The following is a 14,818-nucleotide window of genomic DNA, read 5'->3' as shown; positions in this document are numbered from 1 at the left end:
GTAAATCTACAACTAACCCTGTAGCCTAATTGCTCAGAAAATGCAGTATCTAATCTTCTGTTCCCTACAAACAACAGGAACAGCAAGATTCATAGTAGAACAATTATCTGATATACCAATCACTTTATCTGAAGTTAGCTAATCAAATAAAATACTCTGAATTTAATCACACTGTGAAAGGCAGCACTGGAAACTCTGAATAACTTGTGGCCCCGGGGTAAACCTATTTGCCCCACTTTTTTGTGCATAGGGATATTTTAGCCGTAAGTCTAACTGGATTAGACCCAAATGTATCTTACGAGAAACAAACACAGACACAACTCTCCTAGAGCACACTACTAATGAATACACTGTTGGAAAATTACTTGGTTCAGGTGACGCCATAGTTGAGACAATAACTGGTGGTCCAGTGCGTCTGGTGAGTTTCTGATAAGGAGAATGTTGCATGTGAAAACTTGGGCCAGCAAGCGCCAGGGTGGAATCCATTTGGGCTCCTTGCTTTCGGAGAAGCTGAGGGCTGCCGTGTGGGCTATGCATTGGGGACATTGATGTATTTCGGTCCCTCTTCAGCAACTCCATGGGCACTGTGTAAGTGGTTGGATATGCTGTTTTGGGACTTGCATGTGGGTTAGTCTGCACTGTAGTCCCTGGTAATCCAGTTGGAGTGGAATAGGCAGACACTGGACGAGTGTGCATGTTGCATGGTAAAGGAGTGTTGTATCCAGAATTAGCTAGAAAATGGGCACCTTGATGAGTTGCCCCAGATGAGGAATAAGTTGCAGTTTCCAGAAGGTGCTGTGTGGGGGCACTGGATGGGCGACGATTTATTTCTCCTACTCTCGGTGATACTGGCTGTAGAGAAGGAGGAGGTGGTTGCTGCATAGTTGTGCCGTCTACACCAGGACCTGTGGCAGGGTGCATGCCATATTCATTCTGCAGCAGTTCACTTCGATGACTAAAGCTGTTAGATCGGGTCCTGGGACGGAGTGTGCTGTTCTTCCTATCATGCCTTTGTAGCTGCATTTCTGTTTTGTAGTTATGGGCAATGCGGGAAAGCACCCTTGCCTGTCCAAGATTTGGAGCTACAGATTTTATATCATTCTCTTCCATCATCGCGAGCAGGCTTGGAGAATCAAACCCTTGCTGCAGCAAAGCATTGAATGTGCTTTCGGACACGCCTTCTGAACGCAGAAGTGCTAGGAACTCCGGATCAAAGTTTCTTTTAATGTCTTGTCCTGAGAAAGTCGTGGGCATCTGAGAATGGGAAGGAGTCATGGCAGTTTCATAACTATCATAAGGAATCTTTGCATTGACATTTTCCCTGATGGATCCATAACCACGATTTACAGCAACGGCAGATGGACCTACGCTCCCATCAGGAACAGAAGCAGAATTTGGATCGACTACCAAGCACGTTGCAGTAGTTTGCCTAGCAGCTGCAGACTCTATAGGTCTCTCTGATGTATCACTATAGACCTGTCTGTTGGGAAATGACGGTGGTTCTGTTCCATATCGAGGGGTGGGCTGTTCAACACCATACCTTGCAGCAGAAGGATCTCTGTTTCGCATTCTCTGCCCCTCTTGGATCATTTTACTCATGGGATCCCTATACATACGGCTGGCTTCGTGTGGGGCAGGTGACCGTCCTTGTACCTGATCCCAAGCCAATCTGCTACTGGGAATCCCATAATTCGGTAATGATCTATTAATCATGTGGTCTCTATAGTAGCGTGGATCTTTAGGTGATCTAGCGGCTAAAGATGGGTCACTGTAATAATCCTGAGATGGCAAGGAGCTTCGTCCAGACATTGCAGCCTGTCTGTCGTAGTAAGTGAAGTCGGGAACAGAACCCTTCCGTAAGGGACCCTGGTTAAAAACTGGATCCTGATATGGGTATGGCTCTTGCTTCAATTCAGCACCTCCTTGCAAGATGATATCATGCGGTCTATGGTTTGGCTGCTCATACCAACCTCCTTCTCCACCGTAAGTCAGCGAATTTCTCCTCCCTGTTGGTCTCTGATATTCAAATGCATTTTCATTCTCCCAGTTGCCTTCATACCATCCTGCAGCATCCCAGCTCTGAGAACGGCCAATATTTGTATGCTTACTTGGAATCGGCATTGGAATGAAACAATTGACTTCTGTTGAGATAAAGAAGAGAAGGAACCTCTCTTTTTAAATCTTCTATTACACACGTCAAAAACAGATCGAGCTGTATCTGAGCTCTTCTGAGACTTCAGAAACAACCAAGTGGTGGTTTTATATTTCAAAGTATTGCCTGAATTATTAATTCTTCGAAACTTTAGTAGACAAAACACACAACACCCACTGTAACTCAGTCTCACTCCAAAACCGAAGAATGAAAGGTCTTTTCTGTATAGTTCAGTCACAGACAAGGGTTGCTGCATTTAATCCAGATGGTTTATCCCTTCCTGCTTGGGACAGTTTGCTCACATGGACAACTGGTCTAGCAGTGTGTGAGGATTATGAGCTAAATAAAACCCCTAAAGCCTTTGTTCCATGTGACATCACTTTAGCCCGATGAAACCTTCTGCGCCAGCCGATCCAGCAAACCTCAATATAATTTCTCTTCTGAAAGTTATTTTTACATTTGTATATACGTTCATTCATGATATATTATATAATATATATATATATATATATATATATATATATATATATATATATATATATATATATATATATATAAAAATAAATAATAAAAAAGAAAGCTTCAGTGTCAGCTCAATCTTAATCCATCCTGATGAAATGCTAATCCACTGCACACAGCTAAGGACAAATTAAATGGAAGAAGACAGACGAGCCTAAAAAAAGGCTGATGCAAGAAAAGAATATAAGACACTGGCTAGAAATTTGTTAGGTATCAGTAGAACACTTTACGAATATTGTAATTTGCTTTGGAAATTACGTTTTTTGTTGCAGTTTCAAATTAGCTCCAAAAGGATTCTTTACATTATTATCATAATATTCAAATCCTTTCATCATCCCAGGAAAGAAAATTGCGGAGGTGTAATCTGGAATTTATAATTTTAAGACCCTAGAAGAGGTCACAGTAAAGGAAGGGAGGATCAAAGGATCTTAAACCTGGTATTACAAAGCAAAAAAAGGGAGTAGTAGACTTTTGTCTATTATCTCCTGGTTTCCTTTAACTATATGTTTATGAGATGGAAAAAAACACTCAGACATCAGACAAAACTCAATTTTTGTATCTTGCAGCATTTCAATAGTCATATGGCTTAGGCTTTTTAAGCTGAAAGTAGGCAAAGGGATTTAGATGGAATCACACCAAAGAAAATTGTTATTTAGAAACATACTAACATTTTCCATACAAGGTTACCATTTTTGGGAGAGATATTAAAATAATTCTCTAAAACACAGATCAACTGTCACATGCTGCAAATGCTCAACCAGTCGTTGTTTTTGCAAGAGTAGTGCAAATATTATATTTTGTTTACCAACCATCACGTACACTGCAATACTTCTGTTCAAAAAAATTTAAATGGAAATGAATCTGTTTCTTTCTCTGCTACAGTAAAAATGTCGGCACTACAAATATGCAAATTTCAGGTCTGAATTACTAAGAGGAGTAATAGTCGCCTTTTTAGGGAGGTCGGGGGGGGGGGAGAACAGCTTGTGCATTTTTATGGCTAATCCACAATAAATGTTTGGTGCACTAGCCATCACATGATGAAGTATTGTGCTATTATGATACCTAAGTCACTAATACATCTAATGCTTATACTTGCCTATCATACTAATACCTCTGGGCTATATTTCTGACCCAAATACTGACAGGATCTCTTAGTAATCCCTAAATTTCTTTATTGCAGTAAATAGTACAAAATCCTCTTCAAACATCCTCCCCCAGAAAGAATTGAAGTCTTTAAAAATATTCTGGATATTTTATAGGCATACAAAAAAATTGCCCCCACAAGATTTTTTATGCATTTTTGGACAATATCTGATTAGCATCATATTGAATTAACTAACAGAATTAAGGCACACTGGAAAATTTCTTCCTGTGTGAGTCAAAATGGAAAGACAAGTTTGTAGCTGATGAATAACGGAGAACATCTTGGCCTACAAAAAATATTTGATTACAACCTTTTTCTTAAAAGGGTAAAAATATATTCCAGACTAGATACCAATCAAACAACTTGGATTTTAATGTAACAGAGAAAATAACAGTATTATAAACAAAGTTCTGAAGCAGAAGAGAGCTAGTGAAAATTATATAATTTTATACAATAAAATAGTATTGATATTCTACAGTTCAAGAGCATCTTTCAGCCAGTGATTTAAAAGGAAATTAAAGAACTGAGTCACAACACCAAGATTGGTGGTATTATCCTCAACACAGCTGAAAAAACTAAGTCACAGAGATGTTAAGGCCCATATTTTCTAGTGTTCATTAATTTTAGGTGCCTCATTTTCAGAGGTGCTGAGAAAGACAACTGCAGTTGAAATCAGTGGGGACCTCGGGCTGCTCACTACCTCTTAAAATGCCCCCCAAGCCCTAGGGTCTCAAGTTGGGCACCCAAAATATTAGACACCAAAATCTACTTGCAAATGTGTAGAGAGTTGCTCAAGTTCACACACAAACTGAAGGAGAATCCCAGAAGAAAACCTAGGTCTCATGACTCCCTGGTCCGTGTCCTAGCGAGAAGACCATATTTCCCCATTACTGAAAGATCATTGCTTGCTAATAGCGTCAGTCTAAAATGATCTAAAATGATCTAAAAATGATCATCCAGCAACTGCATCTGTTCTTCTCTTTAGATAAAGAAATGCTGTGAAAGTCAAAAACGTGGTGGAGTGCTCCGTGGCAATGTCTGTGCTCCTGCTTTATAGGAGCCAGCAAACTAACAGTTTAGGCCCTGATCCTGGCAACACTTCTGCATATGGTTGAATTTAAACACATGAGCAGTCCCATTGACTCAGGGCCGCCCAGCGGGGGGGGCAAGTGGGGCAATTTGCCCCAGGCCCTGTGCCCCACAGGGGCCTCCACGAGAATATAGTATCAGAGGGGTAGCCGTGTTAGTCTGGATCTGTAAAAGCAACAAAGAATCCTGTGGCACCTTATAGACTAACAGACGTTTTGCAGCATGAGCTTTCGTGGGTGAATACCCACTTCTTCGGATGCAAGTCTTGTTTCACAGGATTCTTTGTTGCTTTCACGAGAATATAGTATTTTATAGTATTGCAACTTTTTTTTATGGAAGGGGCCCCCAAAATTGCTTTGCCCCAGGCCCCCTGAATCCTCTTGGTGGCCCTGCATTGACTTCAATGGATCTCCACAAGTGCTTGAACTTAAGCGTGTGTGTGTGTGTGTGTGTGTGTGTGTGTGTGTGTGTGTGTGTACAGGATCAGGGCTTTAGTGAAAAGTCAGCCACTTTTCCACAACACTAAGTTAAATAAATTCTTGTGTGCTCGCTAGAGAGTGTATTTCTATTATACTGACTTTAATTAACAGCTGCTGAGCAGGAATTCCAGCAGCCTTTCAGTCTAAACTATCATCTCCCTGAAAACCCTCTGCTTAGTGCAGCCATGTCTGCTCTGCCCTGCCCTGCCCTCTCTCTAACTTCTCTGTTAAGGTGGACACAGACTATTTGCTCAATGAACACAAATGAGAGCACAGATGTGACCGTGACAGCCAGCATGAAATATGATTGGGGGGGGGAGTTAAATTCCCCACTGAACCAGGAAATAAGTAAGAAATATTTTAAATGAAATACAGATAGGGGCAGAGAGCTCTTTTGTTTTTCTTTTTGCACTCTTAAAAACAGTTCCTATGCAAATACCTGTATTTCTGTAGCTATTTATAAAATAAGATCCCTGCAACAGTCACCAACAGAGGACTTTATGGAGCAACGTACTGACCCAACATAACTAATCTGATATAACAGAGTACCTGGAAAAGAGCAATTCACAAATATTGACATTCCTAATGCAAGGGTGAGACTGAGGAATGTGTTTTACATGCAGCCCATTTTATTGTACCTTATCTTTGAATTTTAAACATATATTAGGAATATTGCAACATGGAACAAAAGCAAAATAATTACCATGATATGAAATGCTTTTGTCTTTGTGAACCTGTGAAAAAATGCACAATTGTAGTTTAAAACAATGGATTTCAATTCAACAGTGACATAATTGGCATGTGTTCTGCTATGATACGACAACTGCAAAAATAGACTTTTTTTTAAAAAAATGTGATGGGTGACTTTGTCATCTAAAATCCCCTCATCTAAAACTGAAGGGGTGAAGATCAAATTTGTATAAGTCAATGGGGTCTGACAATGGTAAATGTCTAGCTCTACACAGTGCTAGAAAATTCAGTTTTGTATCTGGGAGAGAAGAAAGCATGGATTATATTCTCTTACTTACTTTAGAAAACAGACTATTAAATCTGCCAATGCTAGAGAGTCTACTCTCGCCTCAATATGCATGTAGAATTCCTATCAGTCATGGGCAGCAGGTGAAGCCCCTCTTTGGGGAGGCCAGCCCCTGGCTCCGCCCCTTCTGCCGTGCCCTCCCCATGGCAAAGGCCCCAAGACCCCCTTCCCTGCCTTCCCCCCGTGGCTGTAGCCACAAGTCCATCCTCCCGTCCCCCCCGCGCAGTGCCCTCCCCCCCGGCCACAAGAGTCCCGGCCTGGCCGAAGCCCTGAGCGCTCCCCGCCTTGGCTGGAGGTGCCCCGGGCTGGTCAAAGCTGCTCTGTGCCTCCCTCCCTGGACCCAACCTGCGCAGGGGAAAAGCATCTGTTAAGATGCTTTTGATATGCCCTATGCAGGTATGGGGCAACTGAGGAGGCAGTATTTGCCTCCTCAGCTGCCCCGGAACCTGCATGGGGCATAATAAAACAAAAACCTCACCACCAAACCCCGCAACGGGAGGCAGGGGGCGGCGTCCAGTGGCCGTGGCAGCGCTGTGGGAGGCAGAGCCTCCCCTGGCCTATTATATCTGCCGCTCAGTAGCGTAGCTGGTGGGATTCAGCGGAAGCAGCTGCTTCCGCTCAGGCCGGCAGGCGCAGAAGCAGCGCCTGCCGGCCGCACGGCCAGAGGAGCCGCAAGGCGACAGCAGCAGCCTGGTGCGGAAGCGGTGCCTGCTGGCCGCGCTGCACGCCGCACAGCCGGAGGAGCCACGGGGCGGCACGCCGGCTCTGAAGCCGCCCACCTTCCCTCCGGCGCTATCCACCGCACAGCCGGAGGAGCTGTGGGGCGGCAGGCTGGCTCGGAAGCCACGCCTGCTGGCCCGCGCTGCCCACCACACGGCCAGAGGAGCCGCAGGGCAGCAGGCCGGCTTGGATGCCGCGCCTGCTGGCCCGCGCTGCCCACCGCACGGCCAGAGGAGCCTCGGGGCGGCAGCAGCAGCCCGGTGTGGAAGCAGCGCCTGCCGGCCGCGCTGCCCGCCGCACAGCCGGAGGAGCTGCGGGGCGGCAGGCCACCTCTGAAGCCGCCCACCTTCCCTCCGGCGCTATCCACCACACGGCCGGAGGAGCTGTGGGGCGGCAGGTTGGCTCTAAAGCCGCCCACCTTCCCTCCGGTGCTATCCACTGCACGGCCGGAGGAGCCGCGGGGCGGCAGGCCGGCGCGGAAGCGCAGGAGGGAAGGTGAGTGGGGGGGGGGTCCAGTCTGGGGGCGTGGCCAGAAGGGGGAGCCAAGGGAGGGGCGCCTTTTTTATGTTTTGTGCTTCCCCTAAGCCGAAAACCTGGCTACGCCATTGCTGCCGCCCATGCTATCAGTGTAAGTGAAAAGCCCCTTGAGAGGGAATGTGCATAGTGGTTAGGGCAGGGATTACATATCAGGACTCCTGGGTTCTATTCCTGGCTCTGCCACTGACTCACTGTGACACCTTGGTTAAGTTACTTAATTTCTCTGGTCTCAGATTACCCATTTATAAAGTGGGTATCATAATATGTGCCTACTTCACTCTGATGTTGTGAAGATATTAATGCATTAGTGTTCTTAATATGCTTTGAGCTCCCTGGATAAAATGCACCAGAAAGGTGCAGAGTTAGAGTAATATTATAGCTCTCTGAATGTCGGCCCTTCTACTGAAAATGCATCATTGTGCATAACGATTGCTGAAGCTTAGGTAGCCCTTTATTGCTTCCTCTGCTTGTACCTCCTCAAGAGGCATTGATGAGGTAGAGTTAAACATTTTCTGGTATATAGTGGATACAAAAGGGGAAAAGGAATGACGTGCACTGTAAATGCCACATAAAGAACTTAGTTTAAATAAAAATCTAAGGGGGGGGAGGGTTGTGAGTGTGCGTGATAATCCCTAGGAAGTCATTGTATTTGCTGAAATTTGGCTTTGCAAAAAGCTCTCACACACAGTGGCAACAAGTGCACAGCACAGATAGGCTTTATAGCAGCTTCTCTCTAAATTAGATAAGTACAAAGAGAAAATTAGCAGGATTGCACAGGAATCATTTTCAATAATCAAAGAAATAAGAACAGCATCTGAAAGCACTCAGTTCTTGGAGCTGTGTCACGTGCTTTTATGAATTTACAGATCAAAAGTGTGGATGCTAAAGAACTTCAACAAAACACTCCAAAGAAAACTCAAATACCGAGTTGGTGCATTACAACAAAAACTCTTTTAAGATTAGCTGAACACTAAGCAGTCACAGCCCAATGTAACTCTAGATTCTGGTCACTTTAGAAGCAAAAAACAAAAAGCTTATGTATATTTGCAACTCAACCTCCCTGAAACTGGGATATAAATTTATTGAAAACACTGAATCACATATTCCCATGGCTTGTGCACTGAAAACTGTAGGAACTCACTTTAAAAAAATCCTGCCTCTAAATGCTATACACAAGATAAAACCTCCAACTTAGTTATGCTGCCATTCCACCTTACTGCACAAAAATGGCCCCATGCACATGAAAAGCATATTCCAAAAAAAAGAAAAAGGTATGTGTGGTCTGAACATATGTAGGAGAAACCAAAGCAAAGCCAAAAGGACCACACATGCCAAAAAACAAAGGCAGTTACTGCAGAAAACTAGTTCTAAGTGACTAATGCCATTCTGAGCAACAGTAATTTGCTAATAGCCCACAAAACCCCAGCTCTCTCTGTGGTAATATACAAAGATAGCAGACGATTTCTAAAGCATATCACATCCACTTGCAATGGTGTGCATCTGCATTACCTGCATCTGTGGTTGAAAAGTGTTTGGAAGGGTTCTCTGCACATTATTTTTCTCATCCCATTATAGCAGACCCTGCATCTGCAGATCACTTTTAAAAAAAAAAAAATCATACTATTTCCGTTTTTTATACTGTGGAGCCCACGAAGACATGCAGCTAATAAACTTACGTAACCCACAACCTTATTATTGTAATCCTTGATAGGGTTGCCAGTTTTGGTTGGACGTATTCCTGGAGATTTTATCACATGACATAATCTTTAATTAAAGATTAATCTTAATTCCTGGAGATTCCAGGGCAATCCTGGAGGTTGGCAACCCTAAGCTTGACCTCTTGCCACCCAAAACTTCCTTCCTTTATTTTTGCCTGGTGTGATTACACCTTCAATTAGTCAATAAGTGCTCTGTGGCAGGCTGCATATCTATTATTTGTCAGTACACAGGACACTAGAGATGGTGAACAAAGAAACAACAATCTCTCTAATGGGTGTTTCTAGACACACTCAATGCACCTATTCCAACCTTCTATTATTTTACAGGGTTGAGTACCATGAAAAGCATTAACTTATGCCGCTCAATTCTGTAGTAAATATTTGCAGATCATAGAAACTTCTAAAGCTTTTTATTGCAACTGGGAACCTATGGCTCCTGGTCACTCAACCTGGCTTTCAGGGTAAATACCTCTGCCAGAAGCCATAACAGCAGTATGTATATACTGAGCGTGCAAAGACAGAGCAGCGTTCTGACCCACAGGATCTTCTCGCTATTCAAGAGGGGCCTACAAAAACTGGTTCTGAATATCTCTGTTGGGAATATTGGAAGATTCCTAGAATACTGAACAGGGCTGCTATAGAGATCCTAAAATGCGAGATGGCTTTTCCTAAGGAGTCAAGTACTTTACAGACATGACCATCAGCTAGGGAAGAGATTTAAACAGGCAATAGCTTTAGCAAGAAGCAACAAGCCACCAGGGGAATAAAGCCCTCTGGTGACTGGGAGCCCCACCGTGAAAACCAGCATATATCGGGGTTTTTGGAAGACAGCCCCACTTTGCCTGCACTTCATTCATGCATACACAGAATAATTACTCCAGTATTGGGCCGCAGTAACGTCCTAGGAAGATGTTCAATGCAGTACTTCACGGAACTGGAAAAATCCACCCAAAGCTGCCTTTGAATAACAAGTTCTAGGATTAAAGCCTCCAAGTTTTATGCCAAGTTTAGAAAATGGGGAGTTAAAAATCACCAAGTGCAGCAGAGATCCATTATCTATGAAGCAGGTTTTGATCTAGCATGGGCTTGTAAGATCTGGCAAAGAATGAGAATTTACTATTGAAGATAAAGATGGAATTCCGATTAACAGGAACATGAGAATCTAGAATGCACTCAGAGACATAAAAACTAAACCTAGCTGTAAACACCACCTTGAAATCTTGGAATAAGTTTTACAATCAGGCTTCAACCAGGCAAAATTTTTGCATTAAAATATTTCAAATATTGCTTACAAAACAATTAACAGAAAAAATATTGTGCAATTCTTGCACCAGCAAATGGTTTTATTTTTTTATATATATTTTTTAACACTCCTACACCAAAAATGCATATACTTTCAGGAACTACAAAAAAAAATCAATCAATCTGGATGCCGAATAGTGATCTGGCATGCATGGTTCATTGGGCATGTCCCTCAAATATTCACAAGGATCTAATCTAGGAATGGTCTTTAAAAAATCCTTTAGAAATCACATCAAGCACCTTGCATCCAAAATTGGGTATTAGACCTGGAGGTCAACATTCATCATGATATTAAAAGAATTTGGGAGTAAGATTTAAATATAATTTGTAACGAAAAAGCTTGGAATTATATCTGTCCCACAAACTAGAATCTTAAATGAATGTTTTAGAATTCTGACCTCTGCCATGCATGCCTGGGCCTCCATATAAATAAATAAAATAAATAAATAAAATAAATAAATAAATAAATAATGAAGGAATATTACTGAATTCCTGAAAGATTAAAAGGTGGAATCTCAGGATACTTTTTTTTTTTTATGGTGATACTCAAGAGCTACGGGGAACGTTTCCCAAGTTTTGGAACTCTTCACAGGTAAAAGAATATCGGGAGAAATATACTTTCAAATATAAATGATTCATTAATAGATGTTTTAGATCAGTGGGTCTCAAACTTCATTGCAGCATGGCGCCCTTCTGACAACAAAAATTACTACACGACCCCAGGAGGGGGACTGAAGCCCAAGACCCACTACCCTGGGGGAATGGAGAGGGGGGGAGGAAGAGTCAGCAAAGCTGCCCCAGGGCTTCTGCCCTGGGTGGGGGGAGCATGCAATCTTAGCCCCCCTGCTCAGGACTGAAGCCCTTGGGTTTCGGCCCCAGGCAGTGGAGCTCAGGCTTCGGTTTCAGCCCCAGGCAATGGGGCTTGGGTGTTGGTTTCAGCCCTGGGCCCCAGCAAGTCTAACACCAGCCCTGGCGACCCCATTTTAATGGGGTCGCACCCCACTTTGGGGTCCCGACCCACAGTTTGAGAACCTGTGTTTTAGATTAATAGATTTTAATGTCAGAAGGTACCATTAGAGCATCGAGTCTGACCTTAAGGAAGAGATCTATATTATAATATCCTTTTGCCTACTGGAAAACAGATACATGCTTCTTGGACATCCAAAGGGAGCAACAGGCGTGTAATGTGACCAGATTCTCAAAATAAAACAACAGGACACATGTCACTCGGGGTCATGAAAGAGGAAGAAGGGGTGACAGCTTAATCGAAGGGCAGGATCAGGCCCTGTGGAGAGCAACAGGAAGAAAACTGAGGGCAGAAGAGAGAGGGGAAGATATACTGAGTCTCCATCACCCCATGCATGAGAATAATAAATCTACTGACTATTTGTTCTTCTCAGAGGAATAAATCCCTTTCAACAAAAGAGGCTCCTTAAACTACATCTCATGACAATCATTGCACTTGTGGCTAATGGTGCATTTGGTGATGGAGTGTCCACTTTTAGTTTCATTTTATCACTTCTCTGCGCTCCTCCTTCCCAGCAGAGACTAGGGAGAATGGCCTCCCTGTCAGCAGCACCTCCTGCTGGAGAAGTGAAAGTGTGCTGCTGTACACAAATGGGACATGTTGGAGTCCTGTTTTAAAGACTATAAATCTTTGGGAGAGTACAGAGGTGGAAAAAATCATAGATCCTATGTTATCTTATTAATATATAAACTGAATAAATGGGAAAATTATCAAAGCTGAAAATGAAGCCTATGGTATAGAAGTAGTTAATGATAATGGCTACCCAAAGGTGCTAATGACATGAGGCCATAACACTTGTTACATGGAGTCTTGATTTTTAGACTGGGGGAAATGCAGATTAGACAAATACAAAGCTACAACAGGTGTGGGTTAAGAAGTAAAGACAGAAGCCTTTATTTTGCATTATGGGCAGCTAACAAAGCATCATGGGCAAAGATGTCCTACTTTCAATAGCAGGCTAGGTTGGATATCCAATACAAAAAAGCTGCACATGGAATTCACGCATATTGCACCAGTATTCCTATCTATACTGTTAGGGCTCAATTAATTTGTCTTACACTTTACCAAAGAAAACCAACAGGATTTTTTTGTTTTGTTTTTTTAGTTATTTGTACAGCTTGTTTCATGTGTAACTCACATTCTAAATTCTGTCATGCAGTTTTCCCCCATGCCACAACTTGGGTGACGTAACACAAGTAAGCAAATGTGCATAAAATACACATACAGGCTTGAACAAGAACCAACACCACCACATTCCTTAATGCTGTAAAAATGACTGCACATCTGTCTCATCTGGAACATGCACAATAGCTTATTCACAAGCCAAGAAATGTTCATTTATACCTAGGGGGAAAGTTTGAATCAACATGGTGAGAGGACTTAGCTTGACCTACATTTATGAACCCACTGTGGTTGCCATGAACTTTGTTCATCCAAATGAACTCCCTGCACAGGATTTACGTCAACTTTTTTTGGTTGTATCTGAAGACCCACAAACTTCATTAGACCCTACATACACTGATTGCAGGGATCCCCCAAGAACCTGGACACCTTGTTAATGTCCATGATGCCTTTTCACCACACAGATATTTCACAGCACTACTGGAATCTACGTTCCTCATTATGGATACCAACAACACAAGGAGTAATAAGCTTCAAGGAAAGGCCTTTGTGAAAAATGTGAGTGAGTTAGAAAGTAATGTAATGTATAGACCAGTGAACTTCAGATGGATATACTGGAACAGGGCAGCAAATCAGGAGGAACCAGCCATTAACCAAAATGTTAAGGGGGGAGCTTGCCAGAATCTCAGTTGGTGTAAATCAACACAGAATAAGTTTAACAGCTGAGGATCTACAAAACTTTTTATTTGCCTCCATTAATTTCTCTCTCTTTCCCCAAGGAAAAACTTGTACGCTACTTCCTAAAAAGTCTGATAGTTTTATGTCTTTTGAGAGGCAAAAACAAACAAATATAGTTTTATTGGGGAGGGAGAAAAAACCTCTCTACAATGAATTATACTCATGAAACAAAGCCAACTCAGATCTATTAATAGACTACTTCCCTATTTATTCTAAATGAGTAATTTTTACCCGGTATTGGCAAACGTATCCATACTTGATATAATCTCTAACACATTGTTTCTCTTTGAATGACTATTTGTGATACAAATTCCCAGACATAAACAGGAATTAATTTCGTAACAGTCAACAAACAAACAAAAACATCTATTTAGTTGACCTAGAGGCTGTTTATTAGTCCCAATGCAGGTTTTAATCATTAAACGCCTTATGTTGTGAGCTCCTCAGAGCAGTTGTCGTCTTTAATGAGGTCTTAGTAAGCAGCTATCACACAATGGACACGGCTGTAAACAAACAAACAAAAAGCTTCCTGACCCAGGAGCAAGAGAATTTCCCCTTTTTTCAGTCAGGAATTTTAACTTGTATTTTCTTGCTCCTGCCTGGAAGTGCTTTTCACATGAATGGCAACCAAATCCATCAGGGCAGGTAAGACTAGAGTGGAGAGAACCACTTCCTGTACTGCTTGTAACTCTGGGAAGTTGTTCTGATGAGCTTCCACGTTTTCTCTGACCAGAATGGATTTTTTCAACAGGGCTAGAGTCACAAAGTAACCGATGGAGGTGGTGATGGTGGTGGTGCCAGTGGCAACTTCCCTATAACCTTTAGCCCAGTGGTGAGATCACTCATCTAGGATGTGGGAAACCCAGGTGGAGAAGGGATTTGAATACTGGTCGCCCACATCTGAGGAGCATGCCCAAACTACTGAGCTATGGGCTATTCTGGTGTTAGTCTCTCTAAATGTCTCCTGTGGAAGCTGCTCCACTTCTTTCATTTGTCTGCTACTGTAGCCTCCCCTACACCAATAATTCCATATAATATTCAAAGACACCAAGACAAAACCAGGCCAAGTAAAATGCCGGCTTTTTCAGTTTATGCTTTCATAGCAGCTGGAATGGCCAGTGTTCAGGGATTTATACCCCACAGTCCAGCCTGATCACAACATCAAGATCTTTCAACAACAAAAAAAAATAGCCTTCAGCAAAGCCAATGTGGTGTATGATAATCGTACAACCCTA

General features: G+C 42.6%; 1 protein-coding gene across 3 annotated transcripts in view; it reads right to left on the bottom strand.

The window, feature by feature from the left end:
* Positions 1-14,818, bottom strand: part of CTBP2 (C-terminal binding protein 2) — a 231,923-nt gene that overhangs the window by 77,889 nt on the left and 139,216 nt on the right. Inside the window, exon 5 of one of the 3 annotated variants that reach the window (XM_045025959.1) lies at positions 366-2,141. The exons of 1 other annotated variant lie outside the window; for it this stretch is intronic. In XM_045025959.1, coding sequence (XP_044881894.1) covers positions 366-2,141 — 1,776 coding nt within the window. Of the gene's footprint in view, positions 1-365; positions 2,142-14,818 lie in introns of those variants that run through there. One more of the 3 variants, XM_045025960.1, reaches the window with a different exon arrangement.

Source organism: Mauremys mutica, chromosome 7 (assembly GCF_020497125.1).
Source record: "Mauremys mutica isolate MM-2020 ecotype Southern chromosome 7, ASM2049712v1, whole genome shotgun sequence".
In the NCBI taxonomy this organism is placed as follows: Eukaryota; Metazoa; Chordata; order Testudines; family Geoemydidae; genus Mauremys; species Mauremys mutica.
This window is presented reverse-complemented; position numbering and strand designations above follow the sequence as displayed.